Source organism: Abramis brama (genome assembly GCF_963993115.1).
Source record: "Abramis brama genome assembly, chromosome: 5".
Lineage (NCBI taxonomy): Eukaryota > Metazoa > Chordata > Actinopteri > Cypriniformes > Leuciscidae > Abramis > Abramis brama.
Window position 1 is genome coordinate 33,678,175 of NC_139967.1, and position 22,227 is coordinate 33,700,401.

At 41.5% G+C, this 22,227-nt stretch overlaps 1 protein-coding gene across 1 annotated transcript in view; it reads left to right on the forward strand.

Annotated features, from left to right (window-relative positions):
* Window positions 1-22,227, forward strand: part of LOC311083776 (uncharacterized protein) — a gene marked incomplete at its 5' end in the record, with an annotated part of 47,447 nt that overhangs the window by 1,328 nt on the left and 23,892 nt on the right. Inside the window, 10 exons of the mRNA XM_084115529.1 lie at window positions 96-218; window positions 415-648; window positions 2,048-2,203; window positions 2,382-2,567; window positions 12,806-12,928; window positions 13,124-13,357; window positions 18,107-18,262; window positions 18,443-18,628; window positions 18,907-19,020; window positions 22,070-22,183. Coding sequence (XP_083971655.1) covers window positions 96-218; window positions 415-648; window positions 2,048-2,203; window positions 2,382-2,567; window positions 12,806-12,928; window positions 13,124-13,357; window positions 18,107-18,262; window positions 18,443-18,628; window positions 18,907-19,020; window positions 22,070-22,183 — 1,626 coding nt within the window. The remainder of the gene's footprint in view (window positions 1-95; window positions 219-414; window positions 649-2,047; window positions 2,204-2,381; window positions 2,568-12,805; window positions 12,929-13,123; window positions 13,358-18,106; window positions 18,263-18,442; window positions 18,629-18,906; window positions 19,021-22,069; window positions 22,184-22,227) is intronic.

Genomic DNA, 22,227 nt, shown 5'->3' on the forward strand with positions numbered 1-22,227 from the left:
GCAGTGCCTGATATGGGCATGTAAACAATCTTGTTTTGGCTTTTGAAACTAGATTTTTAACAACATTTTTGATGAAATTGCTTCTTTCTTTCCAGGCTTTAGTGGTCAGAACTGCGAGGAGAACATTGATGACTGTCCAGACCATCGCTGCCTTAACGGAGGGACCTGTGTGGATGGAGTGAACACCTACGATTGCCAATGCAAGCCAGAGTGGACAGGTACCAAATGCCTACTCAAACCCTACACTTCATTTAGAGCTAGACACAAAGACATTTTTTGAATCAGTAAGGCTAACAAGGTTTCATTGGGTAAAATCTCTTTTTTTTATTGGCATTGTATCTGTGTTTAGAAATGTACATGCTGTATTTTGCAGTGAAATTAACAACTATAAATATTTATATATTAATTCCTCAGGTCAGTTCTGTACCGAAGACTTCAATGAGTGCAATTTGATGCCCAATTCCTGCCAGAACGGTGGTACATGCTTGAACACGCAGGGTGGATACAACTGTGTGTGTGTGAACGGCTGGACAGGGGATGACTGCAGCAAGAACACTGACGACTGCGCAGATGCTGTCTGCTTCGCAGGAGCCACATGTCATGATCGGGTGGCCTCCTTCTTCTGTGAATGTCCTCACGGGCGCACAGGTGTGCATAGTTTTTTCACATGCAACTGAATCTTGGTTTGAGGCACTCATTTCTTTTATTGGAGCATTAGCTTTATGAGAGCTTTGAGTAAACTAAGTGCAATTTAGTGTTGTCAAAAATATTGATTTTTCGATAAATATCGATACCGAAATATCTGAAACGCTTCCAATACAAATTTTCCGCAAAATTGATGCATCACACCAAAATCTCATCTCTCTGACAGCGAGTTGACACACAAACCTGCCTCCCCTCTCTCACTCGTCTCATTTGCTTTGAATGAATTGCCCCGGCATAGGATTGCGCACATTTTGCATAATTTTACTCATTCCTTCAGCTTTTGTGCTCACACCCAAAGTTTGCACACATAATGCCGCCTCTCAGTACTAAATTGAGTTCTTTTTCACTGCTTATTGCACTTAAACAGTCAAAAACACACAAAATAATGTTACAAATTTTTTTTTTTTGCTGGTTTAACACAGTCAGTTATGTTTTATTTATTTATTTAAAAGGGACAATGCATATTAATGAACATCTTAGCTTTTCAGCAATTTAAATATGCCAGAATTAGCCCCAAGGCTATTTTACATCTGCAGTCCCCTGTCAGGTCATCACAATATAAAGTAACAAGGCTAAACATTGAAATTAAATATGATACAACACAATTTAAAAGACGCCACAATATTCAACAACATATTATAAGAGATACCACAGTTTTCAGACAGGGCATCTATTACAGGGTACACATACATATACACGTATACAATAAAGTGCTATTCTATGTACTTTAAGTACATTGTAATTATGCTAAAATACTAATAAATACAGTAAAGTGCTGGATCTGGTTTGGTATACATACATATACTTAAACAGTACCACAGTGAACATACCCATATACCTAAATTACAATAAATACCGTTAGTGGGCACGTTTAAGTGCACGTAAACAGATGAGAAAGAAAATGCATGTGTAACAGTATAGTGGATCTGTGCGTCAGGTCTTAAAGTGACAGCAGCCTAATATACCTGCTGCCAAATTATGAGATGATATAAAAAAATATCTAAATGACAGTTTTTCCCAAAATTGTGGCCAGTGAAAATGCTGCATAGCTGATAACTTTGGAAAACCACTAGCCACAGTGGCTGGTGAGCAAAAAAGTTAATATCAAGCCCCTATCCTAACCCTATAGTCAGTACATGTAGTTAAATAATTATTACTCAGTACTTAAATGTACAATTACACTGTAACACGGACACCTTAAAATAAAGTGTAACCAACATTTTTTTTGATTTCATGAGGTCTTTAAAACCTGCCATGCTGTTTAAATAGGAGACATTCACTCATTTTTATTGTCATAAATTTCTGTACAAGCTAATTTTTATTGTGTGTATCGATGTCTTAGGTCTGCTGTGTCACCTGGATGATGCTTGCATGAGTAACCCATGTCAGAAAGGCTCAAACTGTGATACCAACCCAGTGAACGGCAAGGCCATCTGTACCTGTCCTCTGAGTTATTTTGGCCCACTCTGTGACCAAGACGTCGACGAATGCTCACTGGGTGAGTAATGGCTTCTTTAAAAAAAAACACCTGAATAAAATGAACATTTGAACAACAGAGCAACCACACAGAACACCCAAGCAGCCACTTAAAACACCCTGCCAACCTGAATGTATTAGTGATCGAATGATGGATTTCCAAAAAAAAATTGTAAAGGCGTTTTGTGTCTCTTTTTTAGGTGCAAACCCTTGTGCACATACTGGAAAGTGTATAAACACAAAAGGTTCCTTCCAGTGTAAATGTCTGCAGGGATATGTGGGTACTCAATGTGAACTGGACATAGACGAGTGCATGTCCAACCCATGCCAGAATGATGCTACCTGTTTGGATCAAATTGGAGGCTTCCATTGCATCTGTATGCCAGGTAATCCAAAATATCTGCTGCATTTGGTTTTGGACGCAGTCTATATCTAAATGCTCACTATATATTATCTCATACTGGTGATGTCATTACCTCACATGACCAACCTGTGATCCAATAAATATCTTTTTTTGGCTGTAGCTCTAATTATACTGATGCCTGTCTGTCTACATAAAGCTGATATATTGTGTTTCATATAGACAAAAGAAACAATATTAGCATAGCTAAGGCAGGCTGAATTCTCTTGCTAAATCTGGAACTAATCATGGAACTAATATGCTTCACCCAAACTGGCAAAGCAAAGGAACTAGTTCAGGTTCCTTTCTGACTAACAAAATAATAAAGAGTCCATCTTTCCATCTTTTGAAGATATTCTTTTTCTCAATGTTTATGTATTTTTTCTGGAATCATTTAATGAAAGGTATAAAGTACAGTAAATCTAGTTCAAATTGAAATTCCTAAATATTATTACCCCAATCAACAAAATCTCTACCAATTACATATAATATAGCAGTAAAATATTGTTATTGTTTTAGTTATTGGCCTGATAAGAAAATTTGGTCGATATATTACAGCCGATAAATAAAGATTATTTTCTTCGGCTGAGACACTGTTCGCCATGATGGTTTTGAATGGCTTGAAAAATGATTAGTAGTAATGGCATAGTAATCGATTGTCGAGTTCATGCGCATAGGTTTAGTTACCTATGATCACGCGCGTGAACTCGACAATCGATTACTATGGACTTCGACCGGAAACAGGATGTAAATACAGGTATTTGCGCTGGCTGAAATAACATCATTTTTATTCATATCTTTCACATCTACTGCAGTCAGATTCACCCGTGTTCACTCTGAAGGAATCACTCACATTGGCTGTGCACTTGTAATGACACATCAAGGATGTTAAGAGGCTAAAAGCAGGTTTAAAACTTGCCTCATTGAAGTCAACAGGGTGCAAATTTTAAAAAGAGGATAACATGGTGTAGGCAACACCGATTTTTGACGTTGTTCTCTGTATTGACAGCACTCCAAATTTACAAAAAAATTAGCTCAATGTTAAAATTGACAGGAGTTCTCCTTTAAAATAATTGCAATATTCACAGTGTTGCCATATTTTATATGGCCAGCTGAATCACCATGAATATATTGTGAATATTTGATATATTACCTGGGTCTAATACTTATGTGATTATGTATTTAGCAGACTTGTTCTAGCACATACCCTTTCCTGGCTCAACAGCTGTTTACCATGCTAACAATTCAAAGCCACAATGTCTTAAACACCCCACATGATTATGGGGTATATGGCTTGAATCTTGAATCTTTTTAATAACAGTGAAGGCTTTAACTGACATTAGTTACATAACAAATTAGTTCATTAAATGACGAATCAATGGCAGCCTCTTAACTTTGATCACTCAGAGGAAATCCACTCTGCTTATTTTGACTCAAAAGTGTCCTGTTGACGACATCAGTTCCAGTGGCAAGACAAATTATATCGACCTTCTGTCCGGGTCAACACTGAAGGTAGAGATTTTAGATGAGCTCAGTGAGTTTGCAATAACAACGCAGTATCAGTGTTTCCCACAACTTTGGAACATGGGATAGGCTACGTTTTCCAGCATGCCCTTCTCTCAGCCTCATTTAAACACAGTCTACCCAGCCACCCAGTCTGTCTGTGTGTGTGTGTGTGTGTGTGTGTGTGTGTGTGTGTGTGTGTGTGTGTGTGTGTGTGTGTGCTTGTTTCCTGTCACTACTTTGGACCTGAATGGAACTCGTATCATGTCAGACAAACATAACCTAAACCTCAGCTGTGAAGAAACATCACTAAAGTAATTTCTCACTTTTTTTATTCCATGCATTCTTGGGTTTTGAAAAAGGAATTAATTTTATATAATGTGATCCGTTATTAAATATATCCTAACTGAACTTTTTGGAGTTAAATCGTAGGAAATTGTTGTTAGAGTCGGTTAAGTCGTTGTCGTTGGTGCCTCTAACAGAGCCCTGGTACTTCCAGCCTTCTCAGAAAAGGAAGACTGTTGACCGCAACAACAGTAACAACTGTTTCCGAATGTAATAGGGAGTTTCACAACATTTTGTCCCTCTGTTTATACTGGAGAAAAATCAAATTTTCATGTTTGTGTTAAAGGATCTGTGCTGTGCAATCAGATATAAATATTTAGTTTTTTGCAAGGCGACATGAATTCTGTCAGCAAACAGCTGCTCAAATATTTGTCCTTGTCTAGTATATTTGAATTTATGGGTTCCCTTTCGAGAGGTCTCTCATATTGCGTAAGGCTAGCTCACACTATGGGAAAACTCCTTTTCTCGAGAATATTGAAGCCAATTTTTTGAAACGCAGTGCAGCTGCACAGCATACACAGATGAGTGACTAGCGCGGTCATTGGCTGTGCTGCGGCAACTGCACGAACCAATGGCGTGCAAACCAATCAGGCCGCTTCACACCCTAGCACGTCAGAGCCCGCCAGAATGGGCTTGGCTTATGGCTATATAAGCACCCATTCTTTGCCAAGGAACTCAGATTTGATCTCCTTCAGTGAACACTCCACTTTGCTGATCTCTGGATAGAAGCCTTCATCGCCGTCGACAAGCTTTCAGCGGGACAAGCTTTCAGCAGAACAAGCCTTCTGCTATTCAGCCCTGAGAACGCCTGAGCTTCCTGGGTTCACTAGATGCCGCCTTCAGCCCGTTGTTCTGCTGTGCCATCCGGCGCGCCATATTCTTTAATGCTAGTGTGCTCGCCACCGCGTCACACTTTCTACGAGAGCTAAATTTCCGAGCCGTTGCTTCAAATGCCTCACACCACCTGCGCCTCATGCTGAGGCCCTCTCTTCGGCGGGGACCATCACATTCTCTGCGCTTCCTGTCTGGGCCGCGAGCATGCGAAACTGCACTCGCCAAGGGCGGCTGCCCTGAGTGTGACTTGATGGATCTCCCCACTCTGCGGGCTCGACTGGCTGTTTTCTCTCTCCCTTTCCTTGAGCAGCGCAAAAAGAAGCGCCGTACTCAAAGGATGCCAGAGCAGATGGATGCGAGCGAACACATGCCGACCCAGTCCCGCGTGCCTCGCTCTCTCCCAGAGAAATTCCCTCACCGGTCCTGTTTACACAGGCGGACCAGCGCCCCTCTCTGCGAGTGGCAGGTCTCGTCTCTTTCGGGGCATCGGACGAGGAGGAGGAAAAGGATGACAGCCTTTCCATCGCTGCATCCGAATGCGATGAGTCGATGGGCTCCGTTTCAGGCCCTGCTCCGTCAACACAAGCCAGCACGAGAACGAGCATCGATGCAGAGCTTCTCCGCATGCTCACCAAGGCCGTTGAAAACCTCGTGCTCGAATGGTCTTCGCCCAATGAGCCCACGCGTAGCAGGCTTGATGAGTGGTTCCTGCAGGGGCGCCGGCAGGCCCCTCAGCAGAGACCCGCCCCCTTCTTCCCAGAAGTGCATGACGAGCTGACGAAAGCGAGGAAGGCGCTACACTCAGCTCGCTTAAAGCTTTCCTTCTCCTCGACACTCTCTACCGTAGACGGCGCTCTGGAGAAAGGCTATGAGGCGATTCCTCCCCTCGAGGAAGCGGTGGCCGCACACCTTTGCCTGCCCACCGCTACTGGATGGAAAGCTAAAGCATCGCATCCATCCAAGCCTTGCTGCGCTACTTCAGCTCTCGCTGGCTGTGTATACGCCGCCGCTGGCCAAGCTGCTTCGGAGCTTCACACCATTGCTGTCCTCCAAGCTTTTCAGACCAAACTTCTACGCTCTTTGGACGAGGCTGGACCTGAACTGGAAGCTTTCAGGGATCTGCGCAGCGCCACAGACCTGGCCTGCGAGCCACAAAGTCGACAGCCCAGGCAATTGGACGAAGCATGGCCAGCTTGACGGTGCTTGAGCAGCACCTATGGCTTAATTTGACTGATATGAAGGACGCAGATAGGGCAGCTTTTCTGGACTCCCCTATCTCCATCTCCGGTCTGTTCGGCCCAGCAGTTAAAGGGTTCGCTGAGCGCTACACTGAGGCTCAGAAAGCGTCACAAGCTATGCGTCACTTTCTCCCAAAACGCTCCAGCTCTGCTTCAAGCCGCCAGAAGAAGGCGCCACCTCCTCAGCAGGTAAAATCAGTGCCTCCAGTCTCCCAGCCCCGCCCAGCGGCTGAAGTTCCCTGAGGCGGGGACCCCGACCCAAGATCGTGTTGGACCCCGAGCCTTGTAAGCCTTCTTAGCCTTAGGAAGAAAGAGAAAGTGTTTGAGTCCCACCGAGGCCGGATCACTCTCCAAAAAGCGTCTCACACATTTCCCAGTCCCCTTTTTTCAGGCGGCTGGAAATACCGATGTTGCAGTAAATGGGTCTGTTATAAAACACGCACACCTGCAAACAAACGGCATTTTACGGCGACACAAAAAAGCACGAAAAGAGCTCTTTTCTGTCTGTGCCATATGTAGGTCACGTGCCCACGATAAAGTACGCACCCCTACATACAAGCACTGTTCCCACAGTATTAATCTGTACTTGAGTATCAAGAGTACAAGAGTACATTTTCTAAATATTGCATTACTACTGCCACAGTGCTTACATTGGTAAACACAGCAAACACTTGGAGCGAAAACTATCATTAACTTGTTCAGAAAATTGAAATAGTCTGGCGAGGTGGGGCCACGGGTTCGGGATGCGATATTTTTTTCCCAGGATGGTAGGGGAAGACTCATGAATATTCATTAGGGAAGTCATCCCTGATTGGCTTAACCCCAGTGACGGGTAGGTTTAGGGGCGGGGTTAGGGAGGTCATAAGACCCCCAGTGACAGGTAGGTTTATGGGTGGGGTTACAATATTTGCCTCTCAAATGTACTTGAGTAAAGTCATGAGTACTCCCCAAAAATTATACTCGAGTAAAGTACAGATGCCTCAAAATTGTACTTAAGTACTGTACTCAAGTAAATGTACTCCGTTACTGTCCGGCTTTGACTACTGCACATGCGTCCTCTCCAGTGCTGGCTAAAACCCAGAGTACCGGCTCACGCATGGCGATTTGGCCACTTACAAATCAGATCAAACCACGGCTGTATCAAAGCCCTGGCTCCTTGGATAGCAGCCGACTAGTATCAGTCAGGTGTGAGTATGGGTGTGGTTTCGAGGAGAAAAGTGATCTCGACAGACACCTCCAACCTAGGTTGGGGGGGCCCTTTACGAGGGCAGGCCCGTCTCTGGCATATGGTCAAGCCCAGAGAAGCGCCTACATATAAACTGTCTAGAGATGAGAGCAGTTGCTCTATCACTGAAAGCTTTTCTCCCATATCTAAAAGGCCACCACATCCTGGCACGCCCAGACAGAGAACATGGCAGTGGTGTCCTACATAAATCGCCAGGGCGGTCTCAGGTCAAACAACCTGCATGCCATGGCCAGGAGTCTCATTCTATGGGCTCAGCACAACCTGCACTCTCTGAGGGCAGCGCATGTGCCAGGCATTTTGAACCAGGGTGCAGATATGCTATCCATAGACAATATTCCCCCAGGTGAATGGTCCCTTCACCTGCAGACGGTTCAGCTGATATGGAGCATCTTCGGCGAGGCAGAGGTCGACCTCTTCGCCTCAGAAGACAACGCTCGTTGCCGAACATTTTTCTCAAAAAGCAAGGCCGCACTAGCCCACGACTGGCCGAGCCGTCCGCTATATCCATTTCCTCCGGTCACGATGCTACCACAGGTCATCGAACGGATCAGGGAAAGCAAGTGTGCAGTGCTACTAATAGCCCCTCTCTGGAAGACCCAGTTATGGTTCTCCGAGTTGGCACAACTGCTAGAAACAGCCCCATGGCCAATACGGCTGAGGAGAGATCTCCTCACGCAGGCGAACAGGGAAATCTGGCATCCCTGTCCCGACTTGTGGGCCCTTCATGCATGGCCCCTCAACGGGTACCCGGGTGTCCCCGTGTGTGCTAAAAACCATCACTGAAGCAAGAGTGCCTTCGACTAGGCACCTCTACGCTCAGAAATGGGTGGTGTTCTCTGGCTGGTGTGCAGCACGGAGCCTGGACCCCTACTCGTTTGAAGTACCAAGTGTACTCTCCTTTTTGCAAGAGCTCTTGGACACGGGTCGCACCCCCTCCATGCTCAAAGTATATGTGGCGGCTTGTAATGGTTCACGATTAATACCGTTCCCAATTATCTTAAAACCACCTTCAAAGTTTATAGAGATAATCTCGCGGTAACTAAAGAGCCTATCCTTTAGTCGTGCCCTTAAGGAGTTAGACGATCAGTCTATACAAGTTAATATTCTACTATAAAAATAATAGAGCTATCAGAAGTATTATAAGTCTGTCTTTTAAGGTACTCCTTAAACCTTTTTTGCAATATAACAACACCCTGTTACATGCTGCCTCTTTGGCTCGGCTATATGATCAAATCAGCATACATGGTAATTATTCTTTTATCAAAAAGAATGTCTCACCCTCGTGCGTCTTCTTCACAAAGGACACATGATTATAATACTGCCCTACAAAGGCAAAAGACCTTAAGTCGCTAGAGTGTGGAACTGAGAAAAAATGACTTTAAAGATTTTTAGTTGTCCCGTCAAATTAATTATAGGTAGGACACTGGAAATCTGGCAAATAGTTGTTTTAGTAATGGAAATTATATACATAAAAAAAATTTGAGCTCAAACTTGACTTTTGACCACTATTTTAAAGTTACTGTACTCTGCCTTTGTATTGTCAGCAAAAAGTGAGAAGTCATGCCAAGGCAAAAGGCAGTAACTTCCACATTATCAATATTTGGTTGCTGATCACCATTAACAAAATCATTATATATACACCTCTATAAAATCTAGTCACCATGGCATTTATTTTGTATGATTTACAATTATTTATAGCCATCTACTTATTGCTATCCTGGGCTTTGGTTGCATTCTGATGGCATTATTAATACATTTGACATGACAAAATACCTCCATAGATATATTAGTCCAGCATTGGCTCGATCGCGTTTAGGGCGGGGCTGAAGGCGCCGGCGAAGTTTTGGCACTCTGCCAGCTAGATACATGAGTGTTTCAACCAGGTCCTGTACCCGAACTGAGTGAGGCGGGGCTTTAATTCTTGGTTGTATTCATCTGATACGGCAATGCGTAACGTTTTTCTGTCAACTCTGCATAATCCTTCGCGATCGTTATCGCACGTTTGTCGACGGCGGGTTCAGACCATACTAAATGTTCTGACCGCAGTTGTGCAGGACAAAGCTCTGAGGACATTAGAAGTTAGAGGGACTGATGGCAGCTGTACAAAGTACACAGGCTACACCATAATTTTAACATTAAAACAAAGGCAGATAACAGTACAATCTGGTAGGTAGCATTATTTAATAGAACACCGGCACAGTAACTTCATATTGACGCGCTGCTAAACAAAGGCAGAGCACCGTAACTCCATTTCGAGCGTTCCAAAACAAAGCCAAAGAGCCGTAACTGATGTTACGGTGTTCTGCCTTTGTTTCTCATGGGCTTTTGGAAGTTACTGTTAAGACAATTCATTATTTTCTCGAAAAAACAACGGAATTGATTTAAGATACTTATCCACATGATAAAGGAGGTCTTGAATGTGCCAAAAATATAAATAACTCATTTTCGACCAAAAACGAAGTTACGGTCTTTTGCCTTTGCACGGCAGAATAAATGTTTAACAAACTTTATTAAAATAATCAAATGAAAAGAATACTTGTTACAGATTTTAAATGAGTACTAACTAACAGATGTAAAATATAGCTAAAGATAGCATGCTTCTTGCGCCTAGTAAAGCTGGCATACTAGGTTGTTGGTTGCAAGGAAGAGCAATAAATCTTCCTTTGTTTGCGTCTTATATAGTCTTGAGTTCCGTGGAACTCAGGTTCTGCCTTTAAAATTGTTTTCCACACACTTATTGCAGCAAAGCTCTAAAAAGAAATTCTAACGGCATAGCATCTAACAGTCGCTGATACTGATCTTCCGCACAAGCTCGAGCATTTCGGCTTCCGTCATCTCATGCAGGGTAGGTGGCTTCCTGTTCTGTTGCGTTGCCCCAGAAACGACGTTTGCAAAGGAAATGTCATCTTCACACACTCTGTGGACAGAGTTCTTCACAGGCTATAACAGCATCTCACGCTCTTGTGGCCGGACAATCACTATGAAGAAACGACGTCATCGTGTGCTTCCTTAAAGGGGCAAGGAGGCTTAACCCTCCGCGACCCCACTCTGTGCCTATCTGGGACCTCTCCATGGTCTTGGAAGCAATGAAGGGGGCCCCATTTGAGCCGCTTCGGTCTGTGGACATGAAGCATCTCTCGCTCAAAACCACTCTCTTACTGGCGCTCGCTTCAGTCAATCAGTAAGCTCATCCTGCCTTGAGTTTGGGCCTAACGACTCCAGAGTCGTCCTTAAGCCAGAGGATGAAAGAGACGCGAATTTACTCTGTCCCGTCAGGGCTCTCAGAGTTTATCTGGAGCGTTCTGCCTCATTCAGACAGTCGGAACTGCTTTGTGTATGCTTTGGCGGCCGCACCAAGGGGCTCGCCGTTTCATAGCAAAGATTATTGTGCTGGATAGTTGATGCTATCGCGCTGGCTTATGAGTCTAAGGGCCTTCATTGCCCCTTAGGCGTCAGAGCTCATTCCATGAGAGGTATGGCCTCGTCTTGGGCTTGGTCAAGTGTAATACCTATTGAAGATATCTGTGCGGTGGCCGGCTGGGCCTCGCCGTCCACATTTATGAGCTATTATAACCTGGAAGTTCCTACTTTGCAAGGAAGCGTTCTTTCAATACAAGATGTGTAAGCACAAACCCCCTGAGCCTTAGGGCCCGATACATATCCGGTCCTGGCTAAATTCGAACTACGGTTCTCATATTTATATACATTATGTAGGGTTTGGCCCTCATTAGGCCCATTCCTTGTTTTTCCCTATACGAAGCCCGTCACGGACTGGCTTTTATTGGGTTCATACTTTACTCTTCTATAAGCCCTCAGGCATCTTTCCTGGGCTACTGAACGGAGCGAAGTTAAACACTTGCAGCATTTGGAATGGGGTTCCCATAGCGTAAGCTAGCCTTACGCAATACGAGAGACCTCTCGAAACGGAACGTCTCGGTTACTTACGTAACCTTGGTTCCCTGAGATGAGGGAACAAGTATTGCCAGCCCGATCTCATCCCAAGGCGTCATATACTGACGCTTTTGACATTTCGTCTACATCCAACGTACATGGCACCCTTTAGCGTCAATATGAGACGCAGATAGATATGGGCCAGAATGCGCCTCCTAGCGGTCTAACCCTAACCCTACCCCAGACCTAAACCTACCCATAACCGAACAAAGCTCTGTGCGTGTCATATTGACGCTAAAGGGTGCCATGTGCGTTGGATGTAGACGAAATGTCAAAAGCGTCAGTATATGACGCCCTAGGATGAGAATGCGTTGGTATTGCGTAACCCGCTGTGCTACTGTGCTTTGATCAGGGGATCGCTTCAACCTGAGTTCCTTGGCAAAGAATGGGTGCTTATATAGCCATAAGCCAAGCCCATTTTGGCGGGCTCTGACAGTTACAGGCTATGTTCACGTGTTTTGGATGATACTGTGAACAGCAAAAATCTCTGACATTCAAAAAAATTCAGTTCTGTACTCACTTTCATATGTGGAATAAAATTGTATAGGTACTCTATCGTTCAAAACTTTGTGTTTGGTAAGTCTTTTTATGTTTTTGAAAGAAGTCTCTTACGCTCAGCAAGGCTGAATTTATTTGATCAAAAAACAGTAATATTGTAAAAACAATAATATTGTAAAATATTATTGCTGTTTTGGTTACTTTATTTTTAGGTGCCCTTGTTACAATGTAATTGTACATTTAAGTATTGAGTAATATTATTAAAATGTACTTAGGATTAGGGTTTTGTTTAGGGTTAATTGAATGTAATTATTCATAATTTATTATTACTGTAAGTACATGTAACAAGGACACTGCAAAATAAAGCGTTACCACTGTTTTCTATTACGATATATTTAAAAAATGTAATTCATTCCTGTGATGCGAAGCTGAATTTTCAGCATCATTACTCCAGTCACATGATCCTTCTGAAATCATTCTAATATGCTGATTTGCTGCTCAAAAATATGGGCAATGCCTGATATGGGCATGTAAACAATCTTGTTGCTTCTGGCTTTTGAAACTAGATTTTTAAGAACATATTTTTTGAAATCGCTTCTTTCTTTCCAGGCTTTAGTGGTCAGAACTGCGAGGAGAACATTGATGACTGTCCAGACCATCACTGCCTTAACGGAGGGACCTGTGTGGATGGAGTGAACACCTACAATTGCCAATGCAAGCCAGAGTGGACAGGTACCAACTCCCTACTCAAACCCTACACTTCAATTAGAGCTAGACACAAAGACATTTTTGAATCAGTAAGGCTAACACGGTTTCATTGAGTAAAATCTCTTTTTTTTATTGGCATTGTATCTGTGTTTAGAAAGGTACAGCATGTATTTTGCAGTGAAATTAACAGCTCTAAGTATTTCTATATTAATTCCTCAGGTCAGTTCTGTACCGAAGACGTCAACGAATGCGATTTGATGCCCAATTCCTGCCAGAACGGTGGTACATGCTTGAACACGCAGGGGGGATACAACTGTGTGTGTGTGAACGGCTGGACAGGGGATGACTGCAGCGAGAACATCGATGACTGCGCAGATGCTGCCTGCCACGCAGGAGCCACATGTCATGATCGGGTGGCCTCCTTCTTCTGTGAATGTCCTCACGGACGCACAGGTGTGCATAGTTTTTTCACATGCAACTGAATCTTGGTTTGTGGCACTCATTTCTTTTATTGGAGCATTAGCTTTATGAGAGCTTTGAGCAAAACCACTGAAGATAATTTAAAGACCCTATTTTTAGTTTAATGGACCACTTATTTTACTTATTTTCTATTAAAAAAGAAGTTAAGATGGGACATATCAATTTGCTTTTTTAATCTGCTAAAATGAATTTAGTCCGTATTGTATGTACACTTGCACATAGATGATGTAAAGCTAATAGCCATGGATTGAGTGTCATGACATTATGTGTAAAACTTTATTTTACAGTGTTCTTGTTGCACATCTTACATGTAGTTGCTATAGTAATTACTATAAATTGTGCATAATTGCATGCAACTAACCTAAACCACACCTTAATCCTAATCAGGGTTTGGTACTATGCGTGTGGATTTCAGCAGTGGCGTGTAACAGTCACTCCTACTAGCCAATTTGGCAGGTTGAATTATAATATATGCATGTTTCAATTGTAGTCTTTTAAAAATCATCTGAAATAATAAACTAAGTGCAATTTAGTGTTGTCAAAAATATAGATTTTTCGATAAATATCGATACCGAAATATCTGAAACGCTTCCAATACTAATTTTCCGCAGAATTGATACATGATACAAGCTGCGCTTTCTCATCTCTCTGACAGCGAGTTGACACACAAACCTGCCTCCCCTCTCTCACTCGTCTCATTTGCTTTGAATGAAATGCCTCGGCATAGGATTGCGCATATTTTGCATAATTTTACTCATTCTTTCAGTTTTTGTGCTCACACCCAAAGTTCGCACACATAAAGCTGCCTCTCAGTACTAAATTGAGTTCTTTTTCACTGCTTATTGCACTTAAACAGTCAAAAACACACAAAATAATGTAAAAACAAATGCTGGTTTTGGCGAGTATTCATGTAAACACAGTCAGTTATAGTTGAGAAAGAAAATGCATGTGTAACAGTATAATGGATCTGTGCGTCAGGTCTTAAAGTGACAGCAGCCTAATATACCTGCTGCCAAATTATGAGATAATATTAAAAAATATCTATATGACAGTTTTTCCCAGTGGTATTGATGTCAAAATTGTGGCCAGTGAAAATGCTGAGTAGCTGATAACTTTGGAAAACCACTAGCCACAGTGGCTGGTGAGCAAAAAAGTTAATGTCAAGCCCCAGACCTAACCCTATAGTCAGTACATGTAGTTAATTATTATTACTCTGTACTTAAATGTATAATTACACTGTAACACGGACACCTTAAAGCCCATGTTGCAGGTTAACCACCACTGTCGATTAATGGGTACATAAATCACTCAAGATATGTATATCATTTTTAAAATGTCTCAAAAATGGTCTTAAAGACTAGTTTTTTACGTTTTTGGTATTAACGTTTTTTTTTTTACGCAATTCGGTGATGACATCACGTTGGGGAGAAGTGGAGGAAAGGTAGCCTCAGCCTAGTATTAGAACTATGGCGACTGATTGGGATGAGGAAGAGGTGGCAAGAGCCAACATGTATGATGGCCCGCAGCCGTATAATTTCGAACCTGCCAGACGTGAGAGGGCAAATGAGGAATTGCCAAGAACTGATGGCCGTCAAAGCCAATTAAATGCATAGTCCGAGGAGAATGAGTGGAGAGTTGGTGAAGTGTCCTGGTGAGTTGCTATCATTTAGCAACGCAGCAATGAGCACTGGAGCTAGTCTACGAGCAGCAGTGAACAATAACGACACATATTTTTTGTCACTGTCATTGAATAGCACAGAGTGAAAAATCAACGTTTTCTTTATATCTAGTGGCAGTGATCATGACATTAGTTCAGATAAGTACCGGTAACCTTTGTCATAGTGTCATAGTACTGGTAAACTTTGTCTTTGTCATCTAGACATAGAAGGCATCATGCTAGCTATATGGGCGTTTCTAAGCGTTTATCTCTTCCTCCGGTGAAAATGTTGTTGCAAACGTAGCCGCCGCGTGTCTGTCGCTGTGTTTGGCAGGTGCTTGTGTGGGCGGTGCCGTCCCATGGAAACTGCGTTTGAAAGCTTGTGCTGTAGGGAAGTGAGTGCGTTTTGGTCACTGGTCGAGGAGCTCACCCCGCGACCATCTACCTACTATATATTTCTATCTATTTTTCTATCTAGCTGCTAGCTATCTATGCTAACGTTATGCTATCTGGCTGTCTGCCTATCTCTCTCTATACTAGCCTATCTCTCTCTATACTAGCCTATCTATCTATCTATCTATCTATCTATCTATCTATCTATCTATCTATCTATCTGTCTATATATCTGTCTGTCTATCTACAGTACCAGTCAAAAGTTTGGAAACATTACTATTTTTAATGTTTTTGAAAGAAGTCTCTTATGCTCATCAAGACTGCAGTTAAAAAAACAAAACAAAAAAAAAAACAGTAATATTATGAAATATTATTACAATTTAAAATAATGGTTCTCTTTTTAAATATATTTTAAAATGTAATTTATTTTTGTGATGCAAAGCTGAATTTTCATCAGCAAGTACTCCAGTCTTTGGTGTCTTATGATCCTTCAGAAATCATTCTAATATGATAATTTGATACTCAGTTATTATCAATGATGGAAACAGTTGTGCTGTTTAATATATTTTTTTGGAATACTTTTTTCAGGATTCATTGATGAGTAAAACGTTAACAGCATTTATTCATAAAAACAGCATTTATTCAAAATAAAAACATTTCTAACAATATAAATCGTTACCATCACCTTTTATCAATTTAACGCATCCTTGTTGAATTAAAGTACTAATTTCTTTTAAAAAAAAAAAGTTATTGTTCCCAAACTTTTGAACGGTAGTGTATATTGTTACAAAATATTTCTATTCTAAATAAACACAGTTCTTTTTAACTTTTTATTCATCAAATAATCCTGAAAAAAGTATCTCAGGTTATAAAAAAAATATTAAGCAGCACAACTGTTTCCAACATTGATCATAAATCAGCATATTAGAATGATTTCTGAAGGATCATAAGACACCAAAGACTGGAGTACTTGCTGATGAAAATTCAGCTTTGCATCACAAAAATAAATTACATTTTAAAGTATATTAAAAAAGAGAACCATTATTTTAAATTGTAATAATATTTCATAATATTACTGTTTTGTTTTTGTTTTTGTTTTTTTAACTGCAGGCTTGATGAGCATAAGAGACTTCTTTCAAAAACATTAAAAATAGTACTGTTTCCAAACTTTTGACTGGTACTGTATATACCTAGTCTATCTATCTATCTATATCTATGTATTTATCTATTTATCTATAATCTGCGCTATCTGAATACTCTCGTCTACTACTCGTCTCGCTAGTCACTTTCAATGCTCTCAAGGCGGGCTTTGGTAAATTCTCTCTCCAAGGTGACGTAATGCAATGGATTGTGGGGGAAAGGAGAATCGTTGCAAACCGCTGTAAGATAGTACCTACTTTTTCGTATTATATTCCGTTTTGTGATACCCAACAACATAAAATACAATGTATAACAGTTTAAATGTTTATTACCAACAAGCAAATTGCACAAATTCGTTGAAAAATTAACCCTGCAACACGGCCTTTAAAGGTCCCATGGCATGAAAATTTCACTTTATGAGGTTTTTTAACATTAATATGAGTTCCCCTAGCCTGCCTATGGTCCTCCAGTGGCTAGAAATGGCGATAGGTGTAAAACAAGCCCTGGGTATCATGCTCCGCCTTTGAGAAAATGAAAGCTCAGATGGGCCAATCTGGAATCTTCCCTTGTGTCGTCATACGGGGAAAGGTTACCTCCCCTTTCTCTGCTTTGCCTGCCCAGAGAATTTGGCCCGCCCATGAGAAAATGATCATGGCTTGCAAACGAGCGAAGCATGGCAGTTGCTCAGTGTTTGGATGTACAAATGAACACAAAAGTATTTTTTTAGTTCCTTCATCCGATCCTCTGAAGAACCAATTAAGACTTCAATATACTGTACGTGGACATGGAGAACTCTGTCATTAAAAAATGAGCCAGAGTACAGTCTTCTCTAAACTACAAAGATTACTGATACAGCTTTAGAACGATAGCAAATCAGAGCAAGATGAAAAGCCAACAACGTAGGCTTAGCATTAGCTACATGATAATAAGTGTAACAGCAAACATAAACAAACCAACTAAAGTACCGTATCCAGACACAATATTTTAAACTAACCATTCGGAGACTTCCTGCTGTAGCTGCTGAGTTGCAACTTCTTCAGGTGCTTCTCCATCCGGATCAGATTCTGCGTCAAACTGGAAAGCTTGAACAACTGCGTCTCTACGAGCCATTGTGATACATCCACTGTAAACATTAGCACATGGTACCGTGGCCGCAAGCTGGTCAAGGCCACACCCCCACCCTCCACCTTGCCCCGCCTCATTGTGGGACAGGCTCGTAGTGGCTGTAATTCTGCACCAAGGCTGAATTTCGGGAAAGAGACTTCAGATACAGTATTAGGGGACCACTAAGGCCTATATAAAAGCATCCAAAAAGCAGGATGTCATAGGACCTTTAAAATAAAGTGTAACCAACATTTGTTTTGATTTCATGAGGTCTTTAAAACCTGCCATGCTGGTGTGATCGTACGTGCGAAAGGGTTAAAACCTGCCATGCTGTTTAAATAGGAGACTCATTCACTCATTTTTATTGTCATACATTTCTGTAGAAGCTCATTTGTGTGCTCGCTTTATTGTGTGTATCGATGTCTTAGGTCTGCTGTGTCACCTGGATGATGCTTGCATTAGGAACCCATGTCAGAAAGGCTCAAACTGTGACACCAACCCAGTCAACGGCAAGGCCATCTGTACCTGTCCTCTGGGTTATGTTGGCCCAGCCTGTGACCAAGACGTCGACGAATGCTCACTGGGTGAGTAATGGCTTCTTTAAAAAAAAACACCTGAATAAAATGAACACTTGAACAACACAGCAACCACCCAGAACACCCTAGCAACCACTTAAAACACCCTGCCAACCTGAATGTATTAGTGATCGAATGATGGATTTAAAAAAAAAAAATATTTAAAGGCGTTTTGTGTCTCTTTTTTAGGTGCAAACCCTTGTGCACATGCTGGAAAGTGTATGAACACAAAAAGTTCCTTCCAGTGTAAATGTCTGCAGGGATATATGGGTGCTCAATGTGAACTGGACATAGACGAGTGCATGTCCAACCCATGTCAGAATGATGCTACCTGTTTGGATCAAATTGGAGGCTTCCATTGCATCTGTATGCCAGGTAATCCAAAAAATCTGCTGCATTTGGTTTTGGACACAGTCTATATCTATATGCTCACTATATATTACCTTATACTGGTAATGTCATTACCTCACATGGCCAACCTGTGATCCAATAAATAGCTTTTTTTTGGCTGTAGCTCTAATTATACTGATGCCTGTCTACATAAAGCTGATATATTGTGTTTATTATAGATAAAAGAAACACTAATAGCATCGCTAAGGCAGGCTGAATTCTCTTGTTAGATCTGGAGCTAATTCCCCTATCCTAATTGGCAGGGTATGAGGGAGTCTTCTGCCAGATCAATACTGATGAGTGCTCCAGTATGCCCTGCCTCAACAATGGGAAGTGCATCGACAAGATCAACAACTACCAATGCGAATGCCCCACAGGTGAGCATACAGGGGTCAATCACCTCCCAGGACAGAACAGAGAGGAGAACACTAATCCTAAGCATCCTCACTTTACAGCATTTTTATACAAGTGCTTTTCACAGTACTGTTGCTTTGCAGGTAGGTTTATTCAAGCGTTTTGGAGACGTTGCCACAGTTCTTTTGGGCTTAGTCTGTCTCAGTTTTTTCTGTTTCTTCATGTAATCCCAGACAGACTCGATGATGGTGAGATCAGATCATTCCGGCTGTTGTCAGACTGTTGGCACATAAAATAATCTCTGTTTTTTATGCAATTAATTACTGTTATTAATTACAATTCTTACAATTAATGGCAAAAGGAATGTTTGGAAATGTAAACTGATATTTCCTACTGATACACTACAGCCAAAGATATAAATGACTTGCTTTTTTTTTTTTTTTTTTTGAAAATACTAACGTGCCTAAGACTTTTGCACAGTACTGCATTTCATTTGTGCGTTGCAAAAATCTGCTTATGGCATTTATTGTGTTCAGAAGTCTGTCAGTGTTTTAAATTTGAATTGTTCTGAAATTAGTCAGAAATAAAATTGTGAATATAACATTTTATATATTCACAAAATAAGTTATTATTTGTTATAGAAATATCTTAATATAAATATTTTATACATTTTATACTTTTATATTAATTTAATTTTAAATAAAAAAACTAAAATCTTTATTTTAAACTGCAAAATTTGTTTAATTCAAATTTCATTAATTTAGAAATTCTAAATATTTGAATGTTCTTTCAATTAATTATTTAATGACTACATATTAAAATATTTTGAATGTTGTTCACAGTAGATATATAACTTTTATTATTATTCTACTCTACTTTGATACTTTGTCCAGCTCCAATGATGCGAAAATAATTTAGTTGAAAATGTAGGTTTATGAAAAAGGTTCTTCTTGTAGGAAAACTACACATTTAGGATGCAGAGGAAATCATGCATAAATAAAAAGGGGTAGAGCGGAGGTACAATGTTAGGCATGATGAGGTTGTGTAAGGAAAGGGGCCTACGGGGACTACAGAGAGGTGTGGAGGAGTTTGGAAGTCGGTAAGCTGAAGAAGTGGAAGCTAGGCCTCTTCGCTGTTTCAGATGGAAATCAGAGCTCCTTTTCAGCATGCGGTGCAGGGATTCTTTTCAGTAGTTTACACACTGAATCCATAGCAACTACAATGGGCGCTTTTTGTAATGTGGCATATTAGCAGCTCAGAAGAAATTCCAGTTTTTCTGAAGATTCATGAGACAGAACTTGATTACAGATACCAGGGGGGCTCTGGGAATGGCATGAGCAAATTAAGAATTTGTTATCAGGATTATCACTATTAAACAAGATGTGTAATTATTTAAATGTGATCATACTTACGATTTTAACCAGGCATACAATAAACAACCCAGAAAAATCCATTAGATTTACCTTAAAGGTGCTCTAAGCGATGTCACGCATTTTTTAGGCCAAAACATTTTTTGTCACATACAGCAAACATCTCCTCACCATCCGCTAGCTGCCTGTCCCCTGAACACACTGTAAAAAAACGCGGTCTCTGTAGACAGCCCAGGCTCCACAGACGTCAAGAAAAACAAACGGGCCCAGCCTAGACCACAAAACATAACAAACTGTTCCAGCCAATAACCGACAAGAATGATTTGGGGGTGGGGTTTGGGGGGTTAGTGCGCGGATGAGGAGGAGGGAGGGTCTAGCTAGCCTCCGTTTTGTTTGACAATTCATACTTTGCAGTCACGTGACTACCATAGATACCTGGTGGGCAACAAACGGGTATTTTCAACGTAGAGTCTTGTAGTTCCAGGTTTTTCTAGTAGCTATCAAGTCTGTTAGCGAGTTAGCTGCATAACTATGGACTAGGATTAACTCCAAGGTAGCTAAATTGTATAAAGCAGACAAGGTTTTTTAAGATAATCGAGCAGTAATAATTCCTCCGTAAATAATCTAGCTCTACTGTTGGGTCATCTCTGGTTCTCATTGAAAACCATAGATATCACAAACCTCAAAACAACCCATCACACACTTTTGTTGTTGTTAGCAAAAGACGACAGCTGTTACTGTGCGTTCACACCGCCACCGGCGAGAGCGTCAAAGTGCCCGGAAGTCATTCATTTTCAATGAATTTTGCCGCTCTCGCCGGCGGCGGTGTGAACGTACAGTTAGCCTAGTAACTTTATACTGTGAAGGTTGCTTATCTCATCTGCGGTTAGTGCATCCAATCGCACAACAACTATCTGGCATGTCGTTTACACCTCAAAACACCAACTTGTGTATAGTAAAACTGGTGACGTCCTGGCAAGATCCTTGATGAGTTTACTGGGTTTCGTTGCTGGAGAACGACGTTCTTGCCCGCCAGCCAGTACTTGTGATGTCACGTGCAAAGTATGAATACTTCGAACTTCAACAAGAAGTGACGTCACCCAACATCACTTAGAGCACCTTTAAGAACTCCATAGCAACAACTTTCTTAAAAAAAAAAAAAAAAAGATTTATTGTTGAAGAACTTTAGTCTCCAACTGTGTCCCATAAGTCTCTGCACTGATTTTTTTTGTAGCCCTTAATGTGTTCAGACTGTATATTTGAACAGCAGACGTCTTTAGCGAGGGATTAAAATAACGGAGGGAGAAAGCACAAATGTTGGGGGTTCCTGAGCGGCAGGGTTGCTGAATATCATTAGGTCAGGGGTTGCGTGGGGCTCTTTTGGTGAAACAGATTCAGAGAGGGGGCAAAGGCTGAATGGGAGAATGCACACTGTGATGGAAAACTTCTACGGGGCAAAGGAGGCAACCGGCATGGCTTGGCGTTCCACTGAATAGACAGTTATAGACAGTAAACTCACAGTGATGGTTTGTTGAAAAGCAGCTTGAAAACATGAGAGAAAGAGAGAGAGGGGTAAAGCTTACTGCCGTGTATTAATGAACACTGGCTTAGTTGTATAGGCGAGTGTGGAGGAATGACGTGAGTGCAAACCGGAGGAATGATTGTAATGACCCACAACTCTTTCCTCTTACCTTCCTCTCAGGATTCTCGGGTAGCCAATGCCAGTTCGATATTGATGAGTGTGCTAGCACCCCCTGTAAAAATGGGGCCAAGTGTATTGATGGGCCCAACATGTACACCTGCCAGTCCACTGAAGGTATGAAGACACTGTCTGCTTGTTTCAGTTTTTTAAAGCCTGAA